Raw genomic sequence first — 19,070 nt, forward strand, 5'->3', positions numbered from 1 at the left:
AAGAACCTTTAGTCCTTGGAACTACTTCTTAAGGAACTAAAAGGTTCCTTCAGCCAGTTGCTGTCTATGTGTCCAACTGCGGTCTGAAGACCTGTTAGGGTTATACAAATTACTCAGCTGACATTGGCTATTATTTGTGTCATTTTTGCAGGCGACTATATAACAATGATTGCAGCCGTTTCCAGTTTGTGCTGAATTTCATCTTCAGCATAAATGCTAAATTCAGCCTGTATTTTATCATTCGTCCATATGTCATGTACAACAAATATCTACAATAAAACAAATAGAAAACCGGGTTACAGGTGCAGATTTTTAAAAGTGGTTTCTGTGGCCCAGGAGGTAGCAGGTTGTCTACTAGCTGGAAGACTGGTGGTTCAATCCCTGGCTCATCCAGGCTGCATTCCACAGTGTCCTTGGCCAAGATACTGAAGCCCAAATTGCCTTGATGGCCATTCCATCTGCGTATGAATGTGTGTGTGAGTGAATGGGTGAATTTGACATGTAGCTGTAAAAGCTAGAACTAGAAAGCACTATATAATGCATGTTCATTTACCATCAAAAATGTGAGTACTTAACCAATGAGAAATGTTGAGTGCTGCAAGCCCCACTCCTGTGCTTATGGAAAATACTACCCTTTGAGCAATGACTTTTAATGGGGTAAAATAATGTCCCCAGAACTTAATTTAGACTCTGGTCCTTGTGGTGGGAATACACTGAGTTCCTCCAAAGGTTCCTAGCCCCTGGGCAAAGTTCCTGTGGTGGAAATGTTGCTCTAGATTCTGTATGAGTTAATGTGGCAGGTGCTAATTTAGAACATGCTTCATGCCCACTCCAATTAGGTTTTGGACATGACATATTTTTGACATATAGATGATGTATGAATTGCAGCAATAATTTGCGTCTCTTTATTAATGCTGGCAATGGAATCAGAACAATTAGCAACATGATACAGGGTTCAATGTTTTTTTTCTCACTTACCTATTCAGACAAATAGGTCAGATTTACTTCCACAAAATACGTTTTTATTTGCCCCTGTACATAATGTTTAATTATTAGTGGTAATCAAATGACAACAAGACTAAACTTGATTGTCATGTTTAATTCACTGGCTGCATCATCCATAAAATGTCAGAAAATAGTCAACATTGATTGTCTGTCCAAAACCCAAAGATATTTAGTTTACTACTGGTCAAAACAGAGTAAAGTGGGAAATATTTTGTATTTGTGAAGGCTTAAAACATTTTGAATGAAAAATCACTTTAGCGATGAATGAATGATCAAAACAGTTTAATAGACTAATTCTGTTTTTACAGTTACTAGATTTAGTAGACAGGCATGTCATTATACTGAGCAAGCTGACAGTCCTTATTGTTGATCCCTGCTGTACATTCAGGAAAGTATGAAGGCAGTTTGTGTGTGTTTGATTGTTGTTGTTGGATGACATTTGGCAGACCAGTGGCTCTTTGTACAGGTGTCTCACTTCCTTCAACACATTATGCCTGATTTTCCCATAACAGCCACGCCACAGTAGTATAATAACCCCACATGATGATTACAATACATTTTTTGTGAAGATACATTAAATTCCAAATTCGGTGTAGGCCTGTGCAAACTGTGTTCTGAAAAAAGTCCACACCCTGATTCTACAGAATTTCAAGAGTAGGACCAGCAGCCCTGTGAAAGAAGCTCATTCAATTTGCTTGTAATAGTGTTGCCAGTCTTTTGTTCATATTACCTGTGTGATGGTTTCATACATGCACTGTGGAGTCACATATTTCTGTTCTCGGCCAGGCTGTGGAGGGGTGATCCATGCTGATACAGGAACAATCAAGTCTCCAAACTATCCCCAGAACTTCCCAGCCAATGTGGAGTGTTCTTGGCAAATCATTGCCCATGAGGGCAACCACCTGGAGATGAGCTTCAACAGTGACTTCCAGATTCCAGACAGCAGTGGAACCTGCCAGAGCAGCTATGTCAAGGTACCAGAACAGAGCTATAGCACCAAATGTTCAAATGCTATGTTAGTTTAAGAAACAAAGGCTGGAGTTTCCATGTGATGATCACATCAGCTGGTTCATACAGAACTTAAAGGAACAGTTCACCCACCGAATCAAAAATCCATATTTTTCCTCCTACCCGTTGTGTTATCTATCAGTCTAGATAGTCTTGGTGTGAGTTGCAGAGTTTTGGAGATATCGGCCATATAGATGTCTGCCTTCTCCAATATAAATGGACTAAATGGCACTCAGCTTGTGGTGCAAAAATACAAAAAGTAGTACCAGTAGATTCTACTGCAGAAAAAAAGTAGTTCCTGCATGAAACTGCTCACAACAAGGTCTGTGGATTATCTTGAGTAACTGGGTCATGTCTTTTAGGAAAAGGCACTGGTTTTGGTATTATTTGTATTTTTGGGTATGTTGTGTATTTGCCATTTAGTCCCAATATAGTAGAGAGAAGGCAGACATCTACATGGCCAATATCTCAAAACTCAGACCAAAGATATCTTCATGGATATGGCACTCCAGGCCAGGGATAAAATATGTGTTTTTGATTTGGGGGTGAACTGTCCCTTTAAAGTGACAAAATCCAATTTAAACCCCCTAAAAAGGAAATGAGAGTGTATGATGTTGATCACTGCAGCTCTTTTCGGATTGGTCAAACTGACAGTTTTAAACTTAGGCTGGTCTTACAACACTCCCTGGTTTCCCTTAATAATGTTGTAACATTTCATATAAACTGCTCAGAAAATGAATTATCAAGCCATTATGAAGTAATGTATGCAATATGCAACTCTTTAAAATGGCTCACAAACATATAGCTTTACATACTACTACTATTTTACTATGAGTTTGGAGTTTGGGTTGCAATTTCTAATGTAATAACCCTTAAATTTAAATTAAAATACTTATTTTGTGAGAAAGAATGCTGTTTATTTTTAGTTTATATTTTTGGTGCTCTGGTGAATATTTCTGTCAGGTGTGTGTGGGAGATTAAGGCCAAATAAACTGCAGTATGTGTGTGTGTTCATGGTAATGAAGGTGCAACAGTGTGTCTCACTGATGTGTTTTAATAGTTTTTGGACAATAATGGAGCTCTATGGCACAGAGGAAGAAGATTTATCTTCTTTTCCCTGACAAACTCTCCAGCAGTGTCTCTTTCCAGAAATCATGACCCAGTTACACAGGATAATCCACAGTCATTGTTGTGAGATGTTTCATGTAGGAACTACTTTCTTTCTGCAGTAGAATCTACCAGAACTACTTTCTTTCTACTAGAAAGAAAATAGTTCCTACATGTAACTGCTCACAACAAAGTCTGTTGATTATCTTGAGTAACTGGATCATGATTTCTGGAAAGAGACATTGTTGCTGTTGAGTTGTGAGCACCAGAAGCTGAATGCTATTTAGTCCCTTTATTTTAGAGAGATGGCAGACATCTCTACAAGCGATATCCTCATAACTCTGCAACTCTCACCAATAAAATCTAGCTGAATAAATAGCTCTACAGGCCAGGGGAAAATCTGTATTTTTGATTTTGGGGTGAACTGTCCCTTGAAGCCACTTGAGCCAACATTAGCTTAAAATGACAATGTACTTGTTTGCCCATTCTGACCTTTTTTAAAGTTATGTCACTGCATTACGAGATCTCAGCACTGTAATTACTGTGGTCAGTACAGCACAGTTATTGGAACCGACGGCCAGAAAAAATAAGAACTATATATGTGTGCATTTCATTGTCTTATTGATGGTTAATTTCTGTTTGAATTGCTGAAATAAATTGCAGAAAGATGTGGGGAACCATGCTAGGTTTGTGCATCCATGCTGCTGACAAGTCACAGTGATGCAAAATAGCTTAAATAAATGTTTAATGAACAGCCTGTAAAGAAGAAAATTGAGGTTAACCACAGACAAAGTCTCAAAAATTGGAGAATGAGAGCATAATTCAGGTCATTTTTGAGGGAAATAGGTAAAAGTCAATATTAATTGTTGGTTAGTTAGTTATTCATAAATTAGTTCTTCATTTTTTAATAATCTGGCTTAAAGTGTTACTGTCCGACTGGGCAGTTTCCTCAATGATTTTGTGTGATGTGTGTATGATGTCTGGATATTTTGGTCCCAAAAATTCACATCACATTTGCCTCTGATCATAGTTTGAAACAAGCCAGAGTTGTCTTTCAGTTGTGTACAGTGTGTATTTTAAAACAGTGCTCCAATTTCTGACTCAGAGTGCCTTTTCCTGCAGGTGTGGTCAGGTCAGACCCAAAATACTGAGGCTCTGCTGTCAACAGGCTGTGGCTCAGTGGCTCCACAACCCATCATCGCTCCATACAACATCATCACAACCCGATTCCAGGCTACTGGAACCCTGGGAAGAGGGTTCTCTGCCTCCTTCAGCACAAGTAAGAACCAGGCAGCCAACACAGCTTCATGTCACAGTGTTAATGACACCTCACTGACTGACCATAACAGTATTTGAACCTGAAACTCTGAAGCCTTGTATGTGAAGCCTACCTGTGTTTGTATAATTAAGGGTTCCAAAGAGGTTCTACCCTGAACCATTTGCTTCTGAAGAACACTTTTTTTGAAGAAATGGTTTGTCATGGGTTCTTTGTAAGACTAAAGGTTCCATTAAGATACTTTTTTCATCCAAAAACCCTTTTTGGAAAACATAAATCGTTTGGAATATAAAAAGGTTCTCGGTAGAACCCCCTCAGTGTGTTCTAGATAAAACCCCTGGAATATGAAAAGGTAAGCCCCATGACAGTATTCTCGATAAAACTTTTGGAACATAAATATGTTACTGGTTGAACCCCTGAGATGTGTTCTAGATAAAATTTTTGGAATATGAAAAAGTTCTTGGTAGAACTCCTGAGTTCTGTCTGAAATAAAACCTTTGGAATTTAAAAGGTTCTCAGTAGAATCCCCTGGGTGGGTTCTTGTTGGCACCCTTAGAAAGGTGGAAAGGTTCTGGATACAACCTCCAGAGAGGGTTCTGAGTGGAACCATTACACCATAGATAGGTTCTCTAGAGAACCTTTTCCTATAGGAACAAGCCAAAGACTCCCTTATAATTTCTAGGACTGTTCTAAAATATAAATAAATTGATAAATAAATAAAAATGAATCCTTCCTTGGAAACGTGTCCAGTCCAAACAAAAAGCAGACAGAGTGTGATGTCTTGTGTCCATCAGGATGTGGAGCAAACTTCTCAGCTCCCAGCGGTCGTGTGGTTTCTCCAAATTATCCAGCTGACTACCCCGACTACTCCAACTGCAACTACACCATCGACGCTGGACAACAGACTGTGGTGGTTCTCACCTTCAAGACATTCCAAGTAGAAGGCAAGTCTTAACACTAGTTAGCAGTACAAGAATCTTTTTTTTGATAACCAACAGTCAGTTGTTTGTTGAGCATGTGTCTGTCTATCTGTTGTCTAGCTCACTCCACCTGTCTGTATGATGGGGTGAAGATTTATAACCTGGCTACTGGTGGCCCTGCTGTCGCTACTCTGTGTGGTAACAGCATCCCAGGGCCCTTCTCCTCCTTTGGCCCCATGTTACTCAACTTCTACTCTGACTCTGTGGTCAGTGATGGAGGATTCATGGCAGAATACAGAGCCATTCGTAAGTAAACAAGAGGAGCAATGATTACTGTGTTCTACTGAGCAAAAGTAAGACATCAACAGTCGTAGTAAACAAAAACAAGCTTAGAATGTGATGACTTTGGACAAAGTCATCTCTCGAATGAAATTAAATTCACTGACTGCTACATCTTCAGCAAATACAAAATGTAACTAATTAAATCTGATTAAATGTTAAAATTTGAAATGGTGCATAACAAGGATATCAAAGAATGACAATTTGGCAATATCTCGAAAAACTCAAATGGAAAATAGAATTGCTTAATTATGATTTTTTAATAGAACATTTATGGCAGAACACCATTTCTAAGAGGTAAAATGAAGAAACTGAAAATTAAACACCGCAAATATTGCTCCAAATGGGAACTGTAATGAAAAGCAGTGTAAATCAGGAGAAGAATATTTCGATCACTGTGTTGAAAAGGCAATACCTGGAGAAACCAATGTTTTCTTCAGCAGTATGCAATGTTAAAAGTTTGAGAAACATTGTTATATAGTGAGGTGGAGATCAGGTGTAAATGTTTCTTTTTCCTCATCATATATCCACCATCCATAGTTAATATATATGTATAATATGTATATTGGTAACTGTACATGTAATGATACTGTGTGTGTGCGTGTGTGCGTGTGTGTGTGTCTTCAGCATGTGGTGGTTTCTTCAACAGCAGTATGGGTTCTGTGAGCAGCCCTGCCCTCTCCATAACCAACTACCACCACAACATCAACTGTACCTACCACATCATGGTGGGAGCAAACAGAGTCATGGATCTCAAGTAAGACTGGAGTGTGGAACTCAAAGTGCATTTGAGACTTTTCAGTTATACAGAAGAAAGACATTTTTATATTTTGTGTCATAAAAGTTCCTTTCATTCTGGTGAAAAGTTGCTCTCATAGACAAAAATGGCTACTTACATCTAAATATATTTATTTTTTATAAAAAAATAAATAAATAAAATAAAATAAATAAATTAAGTGAAATGAAAAGATGTAACATTTTGTTAAATCAGTTAGATGGAAAAAGTTGAAGATTTATTGACTAGGAGGATGGCCTGTTACAAGGTTTAATAGCCAAGAATTTGATATTTTAAGGAATTTTAAGTTTGATATTTTAAGATATGACACTCATGGTAAATTGATATATTTTCTGGCATAATTGAAGAGTGAAAATCAAAAACCCCTCAACTATTTTCTTGTTATGTGAACTTAACCACATCTAACTGAATGCAACCTTGTTTTTCACTTGAGGAAAACAAAGGTGAAGCAACTAGGAAGATAATGTAAAACACTGAGCCTCATGCAAGAACCTTTCGTACAAACAGATTTATTCTTAAGTTCAAGCAATTTAAGACAACTGCATTCACCCCTTTTCTCGTATTTTGAATTTTCTTTCAGATATGAACACAATTTACGAGGTCCAGACCTGTCATAGAGTCACACAGTCAGTCTGCTGGTTCACTACTGACTGTATATTTCATTATTTTGAAGACATTTTGAGTTTGAAAAATAAATTACACTGCACAATTATGTCAACATTATCCTGTGTAACTATATTTCAAATTATAACATAATTATAAATTTACATATAAAGCCTGCCATCATTCATTCAATGATGTGTTACTACCTGCTGTCAGGTGTATTGGCTGTATACTGTATCTGCACATGCAGGTTTATGAAATGCTTGTCCAGGCGAACATCCTCACTTATTCTGTCCTCTGTCTCTGTGATGAAAACTTCTCCTTAACCCTCTCCTCTCGCTGCAGTTATCGATCGACCCTTACTGTGGCAGGCTGTTTTTTCTCTGAAGTCATTTTCATATCGAGACATTTCTTCTTTATTTCAGTGACAGTGACCCTCCGGTAACATGGCACTAAAGGCACTCACTTTTCTTTTTTTCTTTGCTTTAGCAGGTCTTTTAATTTCACTGCTGGCACTGTTAAAATGACAGATTTTCCTTTATGGATCTCTGAAAGCAGGACGTCAAACTCCAACCTGTAAAGTTCCTCTTTTTACTCTTTGATGCCATTTTCATGAATAAATACTACCTGACATATGGGGTAGGAAGCACAGCCTTATATGGTATTATGTTAATTATGCCAAGATACAAGTCTCACACGCGTGCTACCAAATATGTACAGGTGGATCATTTACATGGTTTTCTAAAGTTAGTAGTGTTTGTTGAATCTGATGTGGTGTGTTCGTACAAGTCCTTTGTATGCAAAAAGTAACAAAAATTTAAGACAAGAATATGAAAAGTTCTTGCATGAGGCCCACTTTATTGTGAATTTTGCACACAAAACAATAAGAACAGAAACACTGTGGCAATATCAGCTCCCTGTTAGACCTTGTGGACAGTCAGGAATAAGGTTGATCTTGACAGGCTCTCTGTGTGTGTGACCACATTACAAACTGCTGGTTGTATTTAGCTTCAGTAATCTGTAACTGTAAATGAGCATGTTAGTTCACAAGAGCTTTAAAAAGCTCTAAAGCTGTCTGTCATGTTTCCTGTCAGGTTTAACACCTTCCACCTGGAGGCGTCTTCCTCCTGTCGCTATGATTATGTGGCTGTGTATGATGGACCGGACACCTTGGCACCTCTGCTGGGTAAATTCTGTGGTGCAGTCATCCCACCCAACCTGCGCTCCTCCACCAACCAGCTGTTCATCGTCTTCAGGACAGATGCCTCAGTGAGTGGGATTGGCTGGAGAGCTGTTTACAGTGAGACACTCGGTAAGTCCACAGTACTGTGTTACAGTTGAAGATGGAGCAGCTGTTTCCAGCAGGTAGCAGTTCATGAGATCAAGATGAAAAAATGAGCTGACTAATTTTAGTGGTGGTTTGGTTAAAAGTGCACTATGTAGGATTTCCCCCAGAATAATGAATAGACTCATAAAAAATAATCCCTCTCAATCATAACTTGAGTTGAACATTGGGGGCACAAAAAATGTCAGCCTATAAAATGTTAAGGTGTAATGAGGTGAGGGATTTAAAAAAAAATGTCCTGGGAAAAGAGGCCCTAACCTGATGTATGTGGGTTCCAAACCTGACCACTTTAGTGCATTATCTGCTGGTATTAATAAGTATTAGTGAAGCAGATGAACATCATTTCAACAGCAAAACACACACTTCTCTACACGAAAATTCAGTCTTAAGAATAAAATAGCAATATGCTATGACTTTATTTTCCTTTCCTATCAAATGCCAATTAAATTTATTAGTTTATGGCTATTTTACAACTGATTTTTTTTCCTGCTTTGCCTCAAGATTGGGGAGTTGCTGCACCCCACCACAACCTCCCACCCCCTACACCCCCTGTACATGGCAACTGTACTCTCACTAATGATCCACCAGAAGTCTGTGGCGCACAGATGCTGCCCTCCACCTTTACCTTCATATACTGACATTATTTTGCTGTTTAGGACACTTTACCAACCTGAAACATAGGTAATGACATCCTGAGAATGAGACCAAAAAAACCTAATGATTCTACCTTTAAATACATTGCTGTTGAAATTATTAATGATTAATTGATTATTAACATTTTTAACTACTGGTTTAATGATTAAAAGTAACTAAAACACTTACTTTTTGTGACAAATACTTTTACTTCAGTATATTTCAAATGCCAGTACTTTTACTTGTAATTGAGTAATATTTTAGTGATGTAACAGTACTTAAACGTCAGTACTCTTTCCACCGCTGTGTGTTGGTTTTAAAATGAAGCACATTGTTGATGTATTGTTATCTTGAGGCACCATTGACCAACAAAACCTGGTCTAAAGTCAGTGTTACAGTACAGTTCATTATTCAGATAGTAAGATGCACACATACAGAAGGGTTCACAACACACTCTGCCTCTGTGTGCGTCTCCCCATTAACAGACACTGTGTACATTAATGCACAAGATACAGCAGCATCACTACATTGATTGTTTAAATCTCTTGACAGGATCTAATGTTCATTAATGTTTTCTGTTCTTCTACACACACAGTAATACATCACTCCAACATAAATTCAAGTACCAAAAGCACACAGTCTGCCCCTGTCTGCATATTTCTGGTACTGTGTGTTTGCACATTAATACTTTAATCCTCGCAGTTGTTGTTATTGTTGTGCTTTGAGAAGCTAGTCTGAAGTTGCCTCATAGAGTTTGAAGCAGTGGTTATTCAGTGTTTGTGTTTTCTTGCTGACAGGTCCAGCACAGGGATGTGGAGGCTACCTGTCCATGCCCATGGGCATGTTTGGTTCTCCAGACCCAAATCTGGATGGGCGCTATGAGCCCAACATGGACTGCCTGTGGACCATTGAGATGCCAGTGAACAGGGCCATCAACCTGACCTTCACATCCTTCGAACTGGAGAGCTCATCTACCTGCCGCTTCGACTATCTCAAAGTAAAAAGAACCTACAGCCACTTTAATTGAATTTAACTGAGTACGAACCATCACATAACTTAACTTGCTGTGTCATGTTGTTGCTGCAACACAAAAGCAATTGTACATAGATATATCAATCATAAGAGCAGTTGTTGATCTAATTAATCTGCAGTGATCAAACATCAGTGACATGTAGAAATGTAATGATGTAATGATGCTTTCATGACATCTAGTACTTCAGTATGCATTGCATCTTGTAATGCATACTGAAGTACTGGTAAAAGTACAGACTTAGCAATCTATTCATTAAAATACAAGTACCCAAAAAACTACTTAATTACAGTAATTTGAGTATATGTAATTAGTTACTTCCACCCCTAGGAATAACATATATGTGGATACAGATATACGTAATAGACTAATGTACTGATTGAGCTCTGTCTCCTACTGAGTTGATGCATTTCAGCAATTCATGATGTCAAGTGCAGTAATCGGACACTTCCACTTTGTCAGATCTGTTCTACAACTACATTAATAACAATACTATGACAAACTTTGCTGTCTGTGAATGTTTTTAATGTGTGTGTGTGTGTGTGTGTGTGTGTGTGTGTGTGTGTGTGTGTGTGTGTGTGTGTGTGTGTGTGTGTCTCAGGTGTTTGATGGTGACAACATTCATTTCCCTCTGGTTGGTAAATTCTGTGGCAGCTCCATCCCGTCTTTCATTGTCTCGAGTGGAAACTTGCTGACTGTCCACTTTGTCACTGATAACTCAGTACAGAGACGAGGCTTCAACGCGACCTACAGATCCATGCCCTGTAAGACTCTCTACTGCACTGCACTCTACACACTGCAGTACCACACACATCTTCTCATTCAAACTTCTTTCTTTGTTTTCTTTTAAATTATTTCCTTTTTTTGCTCTTTAATATTTTTGATTCTTCAAAGCTGCCACCGTTTGCTTTGCACACTGTTGGTATAATCTGAAGCGCTTTGCTTATAAAAGTAAAACTTGAATAAGAAGTGTGTCCAAACTTCTGACCGGTACTGTAATTCACTTAAAACCAACACCTAACACCAACATGACTGAACTGAAATACCCATCTGCAGCTGTCTCATTGGTCAGAGCTCACATGTTACTCTGACATGGTGAGAAAGATAGTTCTCTTTGGAAAGATGTAACTATAAAAGAAACACAAAAAAGTCACTGTAGAATATTATAGTTAGAAAAACACATACAGGATACCAATTATGCTACATTTAGGGTACTATTAAAAAAACACAAAGAAGCATGATACAAGACATGCAGAGAAAATGACATGGGGATTATTAATGTGAACAGAAATATGGACTTAAGACAACTTTGTGCTCATTATAAGAGATTGATGTCTTATAATATCTCATCATGCAAAGCAGGAGCACAGACGTCAAAAGGACAGACAGTACATAAAATACATTTTGGCACAATGATTTTTATGTCTGTATTATCGTGAAATAGGACAGTGAATGGCTGGTAAGGTGGTTTTTGTAGAAGTATAATCAATGTGGAGTGGAATTACACTTACTTTGTTACTCGTTTTTTAAAGTAGTGGGGGCTTCAAAGAAAAAAGGTTAGGAACCAGTGGTTTTAAATCATAGGCAATAAAACTGTATCTTACAGGTAGGAACACTAGTTGTCAGTAGCAAGTAACTAATTACTTTTCTATACACTAACTGGAAAAGCGATTCAATTAAAAGACAAGTAACTACTGTAGTAATTGTAACCAATCACTACATTTCATTAACTTGTCTAACACTGGTTTTAAACAGCAGTGAAACTGTGGCAGTATTATGTTTGCTGGAAGTCTGGAATGTTGCTGCATTTGTTGTCAGTGTGATGAAAAGTGATGATCTGATGGTCCAAAAGTCCCATCAGAATGGAGCAGGGAAGCTGTCTGGTCCTACTTATCTGTTCTCAGGCATCAGTCTCATTGATGAATTGTGTGTGTTAACTTGTTCCTCAGTGAGCTGTGGTACGTTGATGCTACAGTATTGATGTCCTCTTTGTTTGTGTCCTCATCTGCTGAAAGTTGGCATCTAACTTTTTAATAGATTTTATTTTTATTGATCGCATAGATTTCCCTGCTGAAAAAAATCATGTTCTACACTCAGTGACATTATTTTTAATTTTGTGCATTTTCTAAACCTTTCTAAATGTCTGTCTTCCCTCAGTGATTTGTGGCGGGACTCTAAATGCTACTACTGACGTTCAGACCCTGACCTCGCCCTACTACCCCAGTCCCTACCCCTCTCCCACCACCTGCCGCTGGATCCTGGATGCTCCAGCCCAGGAGACCATCAAATTGTCAGTCCAGACCTTTGTCCTCCAGCCCAGCCAGAGCTGCTCCGAAAACTACCTGGAGATGAAGGACTGGCCTGTGGTGAGTTCATGCAGGGACTGAGCCCACATGGACTGTATCAGAGTAGAGTATTAGAGTATTTTCACACAGTGGAATTAAAGCAGGTGAATGGAAACAGTGTAATGGAGTTTGACTGACTGCTCTCACACCAGCTGAAACAAATCAAACTAAACAGGCAAAATGTCCCAGAGTTCATGTGAACATGTTTGGTGTGAAAGCATCACTGAAAGGTGAAGATTTTTTTTGGAAAAACCTCCTATACAGTTACAGTTTTCTAACATCCACTCTGAACGAGGTGCTTCTTGTGTCTCCAGGGAGACTACGGGCAGTCACATAAGTTCTGTGCATCAGATAATCATCCAGTCGACTTCTACAGCTACGGCAGAACCATGCTCGTGCACTTCAAATCTGACACCTTCATGACAGGAAATGGCCTGAGTTTCACCTATCAGATCGCTGGTAGGTACCTGCAGTAAACCTGTTGCAAGATGACAAACACAACCAAGGTATCCTGCTCAAGTGAAGAGACATGATTACTTAACTGAGTTTCTACATCCTTTATTTATTTCATTGCTTTAAATGTGTATACATGTGAGCAAGCGTGCTTCATCAATCTGTTGAGACTTTGGCACACACGTACCAGCAGCTGTCTGCCAATAGAGGGCGGGATTACACCATCCCACCAATCAGCAGCTTCACTCACTGATTCTTACTTGTGTGAAATTACTTTTCTTTTTTTATGACTTAAAGTTTTTATACACATAATACTCAATACTATAGTATGGAAGCCCATTTCTGTCACAGAAAGAAAAAATATCCCCATGGTAAGTCATAATTATTAGATTTTTTAAAAAGTCAGTTTGTTTTCTTTCAGTGGCAGAAATGGGTTTCCATACTTTACAGTTCTCATAGACAAAAACAAATATAATAAATTAAATACCATTAATAATAATAATAAAATAAGATGACTGAAAAAAAACTACACGGAACAAGAAACATAAATTAATGACTAAATTGATATAAAGATAGTGAAACAGTTATAATAGAAAGGAACACACACACCAAATGCACTTGGGTATGTTAATTACATAAATTCAATTAAAATGAAATTAATTTTCAATTTAGTATATGTTGTGAAAACTGTTACCTTTTATGGAACGTTGGCTCACCCAAGGTACTGATATTACTGATAGTGAAACTGCTGATAGTTTGGGTTTCATTTTTCAGATTTTGAGATATCTGTCTGAGGCAAACCTCTGAACATTTAACCAGTAAGGCTGACTAGTAGCAGTTTAACTCAGGTTACAAATTTATTTTCACATGTAGAAATTATATTTCACCAGTCAAAACTGAATTAAAGATATCTTTAATGTAATTATAATAATCAGTAATTCCTTTTTCACTATAAGAATAACAGTGACAGATATCTGCAAGTACAGTTTGATTTCCACATGTTGAAAAAGGATTGTAACTGGTAGGAATGTAACTTCCCATTTCAGATGTAAATGACTGCACCTCTGATACATATACATGACAGATCAACAAAATATTTCAGATATGTTTATATGATATTACAAATGCATTTCACATATCTGACATTACTTTCTTACTAGTTACAATGAATGAATGAAAGAATGAATGAATATTTTATTGCCACCCCATATGGGATTATTGTTTGATCCATTCATGAACCAATAATCCATAGTCCATATTTATTTAAATTAATATTACAATTCCATGCTGATGTATCAGTGATTTCATTTTTGACAACAGGCAGAAGTGAATTTTAGAGTTCCATTTTTGAGATCTTTAAGATAAAAGCTATTGAAGATACAATGAACATTTCTACCAGTGAGAACTGAACTGCTTATAATAACAATTAACACTTAACCTGGTGAGAATTGAGTTTTAAGTATCATAAAGTAAAAACTGCAACTGGTCAACATTAAATGATGAATATTTCCACCTGGATTTATACCTTGTCCAGACTGAATCATGCATATCTGTAACTATGTTTGAATAGAAGTCAGTGGTAAAAGTTGCACACTTCCACCAATTGATCTGATTATGAGAAATGAATTGTAGATATCTGTAAGAATTGTTGCTAGTCAGAAATACATTATGGTTATATTGACTTTGAATTGTAACCAGTCAAAAGGCAATTATTAATATCTACAGTTGCTATTACTGAACTGATGTTAAACAGGCTTCAAATATCTGAGAGTTCTGCCTGCACCTTTATACAGCAGAGTTCAATCTGTTTCTCTGGATAATCCACAGAACACACACACACACACACACGCACACACACACACACACACACACACACACACACACACACACACACACACACACAGTTTTTGTTGACTCCTTTCCCTGAAGAAATAGTCCCAATGAAAACTGCACAGTAGGTTCTGTAACAGTGGGCATGATGGGTGCTGAGGGAACTTGGCTGCAGATGAATGCTCTGACTGTGGTGGTGGTGGTTTCCAGGCTGCAGCAGAACTTATGAGCAGGAATACGGCTACCTGAAGAGTCCTGGCTGGCCTGACATCTACCCCCACAACATAGACTGCACCATCATCCTGTCGGCCCCACAGAACAGCTACATCTCCTTCTTCTTCAACAACTTTGACTTGGAGAGTCACACCGACTGTGGATTTGACTACCTGGAGGTGAAACAAGCAGCACACATACAGAGACACACATACCTCAGTCATCACTGAGCTCCTTCATGTCACAGGACAGGACCTCTTGTCTTAATGTTAAAAAGTACACTATTGTCTGTAATTTCAATTCATGAAGTGGTCCATATCAGGGAAAAAAAGTAAAGAAAAAAGTGTCCACATATATCTGTGGCTGTGACCTCTCTGTGTTGTCTTCCAGGTCCGTAACGGCAGCACAGCCACCTCCTCACTGATTGGTCGGTTCTGTGGCAACACCCTGCCCAGCCCCATCTTCCCACAATCCAACCAACTCTACCTTCGCTTCAAGAGTGACTTCTCCCTCTCTCGAGATGGCTTTGAGGCCACGTGGACATCCTCCCCTCATGGTCAGAACTCAAACAGCTGCTGTCTCATTGTTATTTTCGTTGATTGCCACTGTGGTGCTTAGAGAGGCAGTAGTGTTATGAACACTGTCACTGTCACTGTCATCCCTACTTCAAAATAATGGAAATAGCTGGAATTGTGTTGGAACATGTTTTGCAGGAATGCCCAACTTGCATGTGTCACACAGCTCTAATGTACACGTTTGTCTTATTGTTCTGATTGGTTGCTGGTCTATCCAGTTGCATCCAGAGGCACTTTGTTCTGCACATGCTGAGAATGTCTCTTGGAAATGGAATGAACTGAGAGGTTCCAGAGTAATACACATTCATGGCAATGCCAGGCTACAAAATCAAAGCAAAGTAGAAGCCAAAATGTCCTGACAAAACCTATTTTAAATTTATTTTAATTTGAACTAACTTTTTAATCTACCTTTTTAATTTACAGTTTACAATTTTACTATTTAAATTATTGGGTATTTTTATCCAAAGTGCCATACATCTGAGAGCTGATACAACACAAGCAATGATCTACTCAGGAGAGAACAACATGAGTAAGTCCCATGAAGCAAAGTTCAAGTCTAATAGGATGTAGGCAGACACAGGCAGTGCAAGAGGCAGTGCATAGGATACATCAGATTTTTTTTTTTTTTTTTTTATGCAGTCTATCAAGTGCAGAGGTGTTCACAAAAGAGCTGGGTCTTTAGTTCTTTTTTCTGTAAGACTGAGAGACTCTGCAGTTTGGTAAGTTGTTCCACCATCGAGGAACTATAAAAGCGTACCTGAAACCCTGTTGTGGTCTTTTTGCCAACATTACATTTTTAAGTGGGTTTTTGACAGGTTGCATGTCTTTACCCCATTGTGCTTCTCTCATCCAGTGCAGTCCTCTCCAACAGCACGCAGAGACCTCACTGCCTGTACCCCATCTTTGATCCCTCTTGTAAGGGCATTTATGTCCACTGTCAGACCAGATGCAGGCTGACCAGCTGCCTGGTGTGAGTGAGACTGTCCCGAGTATCTCACCTGAGGGCTTGGGCTACAGAGGACACAGCTCACACCTCTTGTGCACTGGATAATAATAACAATAATAATAATAATAATAATAATAATAATAATAATAATAATAATAATAATAATAATAATAATAATAATAATAATAGTTGTTGTTGTTGTTGTTGTTGTTGTTGTCGTTGTCGTCGTCGTCGTCGTCGTCGTTATTATTATTACTGAAGATAGTTGAATAAGTTCTCATTATAAGTCAATTTTTCCTTTGTTCTTCACTTTATATCTTGCCATCTTCTCTTAATTGAACCTATTGTTCTTTACTTTTTATAGTTCAACAATATGTTCTTCCACTAACACCTCCATGGGATTGAATTTCATTTTGCACTTGCAGTCATTCTGCTTTCTGTCCAAACTCCCCGTGGTTGAAATGTGTAACATATACACACCCTCATTTAGATCCTGTTGGCTCCACTGTGTTTGCATCTGTTGTCATTTATGTAGTTATTCTTAGCTGATCACCTGCAAAACACACACCAAGCAAACATGCAATGTATAAGACTGCACACAGAATTTAGCAGTCTTTATTTGGGATCTTAGTAAATCAGGCCCTTTGTGTACTCTGTTTGTGTTGTAGGTTGTGGTGGCACTCTTTTTGGAGACCATGGCTCATTCGCGAGCCCCAACTACCCCGGCACCTATCCCAATGGTACAAGCTGCGAATGGGGCATCGTGGCACCCAGAGGTCGTGTGGTGACCATCACCTTTGCTCAGATCAGTATTGATGACCCTGGTGACTGCCAGAACAACTTCTTGAAGTTGTATGATGGTCCAGACTCCTCCTCAGCGCCTGTTGGACCTTACTGTGGAGCGGTATGTAGCCAAGAAGGGAATCACTGCAGACATAGTAGTTTAAAAAACAATTTGTTTACATGTTTCTATGTTTCCTTTGTAAGTTCTTGACTGTTAACAGAAGAGACATTAAAGTGACATTAAAGTGTACATGTACAGATACTGTGTGTTTCTGTGTGTTTCTAAACTAATATACAGTGAACATGTCTCTGGAGATTAAAAACTGTCTTCGATAGTTTGAATGTACAAGTAGTTTCTTGTTTTAATTTGATTCTCCTCTCTGTGTTGTTTGCTCAGGAAACCAACATCGCTCCATTCACAGCCTCCTCCCATCACGTCTACATCGTTTTCCAAGCCCAGTACGCCACCCTGCCTTCAGGGTTCAGACTCACCTGGAGCAGCTGAAAACACACACAAACGCACACACGCACACAGACGGTTGCTGACTAATTTTCTGATCATGTTTTACCTGCTGTGCATTTATTTTGTAATTAAACTAATGTAAATAATACATATATACTGTCATAATAAATACATGATACCAGAAGTACAACGACATGGTCACTCATTTGTCATATTAATGTTCACTTTAAACCAGACTTTTTGAGCCCTTTATACACACTTTCCATAAATCCACATTTCTGAAGATTTTGCCTGAGGAAATTACCCGCAGTTCATGGTACTGTGATGTTAAACACAGGGTTACCAGGGGAACCTCAGAGGCATTTAAAATAAAAAAAAAGGTCCACATATGATGGTGCTCTTGATTATTTTCATTATTCATGTGCAAAGGGTTTTTTTAACCTGACATGCCAGACAGTTTGTTCCACAGAACCATCATCCTTGGAAACTGTTTGCAAAAGGGCAGGCACTTTCAAAAAATACTTGGCAGGTGAACCATCTGTCTATCACGTCTAACATGGGCTAACTTCAACTAATTGCTCTTCTTTCAGTGAAGAAATATTCTCCAGTTCTGATATAACTGATGCTACACAGTATCTACACTAACCTCTTCAGGAGCGGCCATTGTTTTTTCGAGACGGGTCACTTCCATGGACACTTCTCACTGTCATCACACCTAAAACCATGGCTGTAGCTACCAGCAGACCCTTCTAGGATGCTGATTGGCTGCACTGCTCTTGACTATGTAGTGATCCAGTATCAGGTACTGGATGGACAAACCTTTTTCCTCACATCAAAATCCTTAATTAACTCATGTTCAAACTCTGCTGTTAACTTTTGATTAACATCTTACACCTTTCTTCTCCTAAAGAGAGAATAAAGTACTATTAATAATACTACTACTTTAAGTATTTTACATTTAAAGTCCAGTGTGTATTTTGGGGGGATGTATTGTCAGAATATGGCAGAAATGGAATATAATATTCCTCAGTATGTTTCAATTAGTGTATTATCACATGGAAATAAGAATTACTGTTGTTAAAATGGCGTTACATTTGCTGAAGAGTGAATTCTGACTTGTTTAGGACTCAAAACTTAAAGTTTAGAACCTAGGACTTTTCTTAATTTTTGTTTTGACTCTCTAGGCTTTCCATTGACACCAGGGAAAACTACATTATGTAAATGCATTTTCAAATCAAATATAAGTTAGTCCAGATATTAACCAATATATATATTGGTTTATAGGTAATATTATCATCCCTGATAAAATAAAACTGAAAAAAAAAAATATTTTTTCTATAACAGTATATGATTCTGAACATACTATATAACTATAACAAACTATTTTATATATCATCTAA

General features: G+C 38.2%; 1 protein-coding gene across 1 annotated transcript in view; it reads left to right on the forward strand.

Moving 5' to 3' along the window:
• cubn (cubilin (intrinsic factor-cobalamin receptor)) overlaps positions 1–17,860 on the forward strand; it is an 81,898-nt gene extending 64,038 nt beyond the window's left edge. Inside the window, exons 54-67 of the mRNA XM_084747165.1 lie at positions 1,792–1,979; positions 4,243–4,399; positions 5,191–5,340; positions 5,437–5,622; positions 6,283–6,412; positions 8,149–8,366; positions 9,830–10,029; positions 10,664–10,826; positions 12,220–12,428; positions 12,722–12,866; positions 14,901–15,082; positions 15,294–15,459; positions 17,093–17,328; positions 17,605–17,860. Coding sequence (XP_084603291.1) covers positions 1,792–1,979; positions 4,243–4,399; positions 5,191–5,340; positions 5,437–5,622; positions 6,283–6,412; positions 8,149–8,366; positions 9,830–10,029; positions 10,664–10,826; positions 12,220–12,428; positions 12,722–12,866; positions 14,901–15,082; positions 15,294–15,459; positions 17,093–17,328; positions 17,605–17,712 — 2,438 coding nt within the window. The 3' untranslated portion in view covers positions 17,713–17,860. The remainder of the gene's footprint in view (positions 1–1,791; positions 1,980–4,242; positions 4,400–5,190; positions 5,341–5,436; positions 5,623–6,282; positions 6,413–8,148; positions 8,367–9,829; positions 10,030–10,663; positions 10,827–12,219; positions 12,429–12,721; positions 12,867–14,900; positions 15,083–15,293; positions 15,460–17,092; positions 17,329–17,604) is intronic.
• The last annotated feature ends 1,210 nt before the right edge of the window (positions 17,861–19,070 follow it).

The sequence above is a fragment of the Lutjanus erythropterus genome, chromosome 21 (genome assembly GCF_056507025.1).
Source record: "Lutjanus erythropterus isolate fLutEry1 chromosome 21, fLutEry1.hap2, whole genome shotgun sequence".
In the NCBI taxonomy this organism is placed as follows: Eukaryota; Metazoa; Chordata; class Actinopteri; order Lutjaniformes; family Lutjanidae; genus Lutjanus; species Lutjanus erythropterus.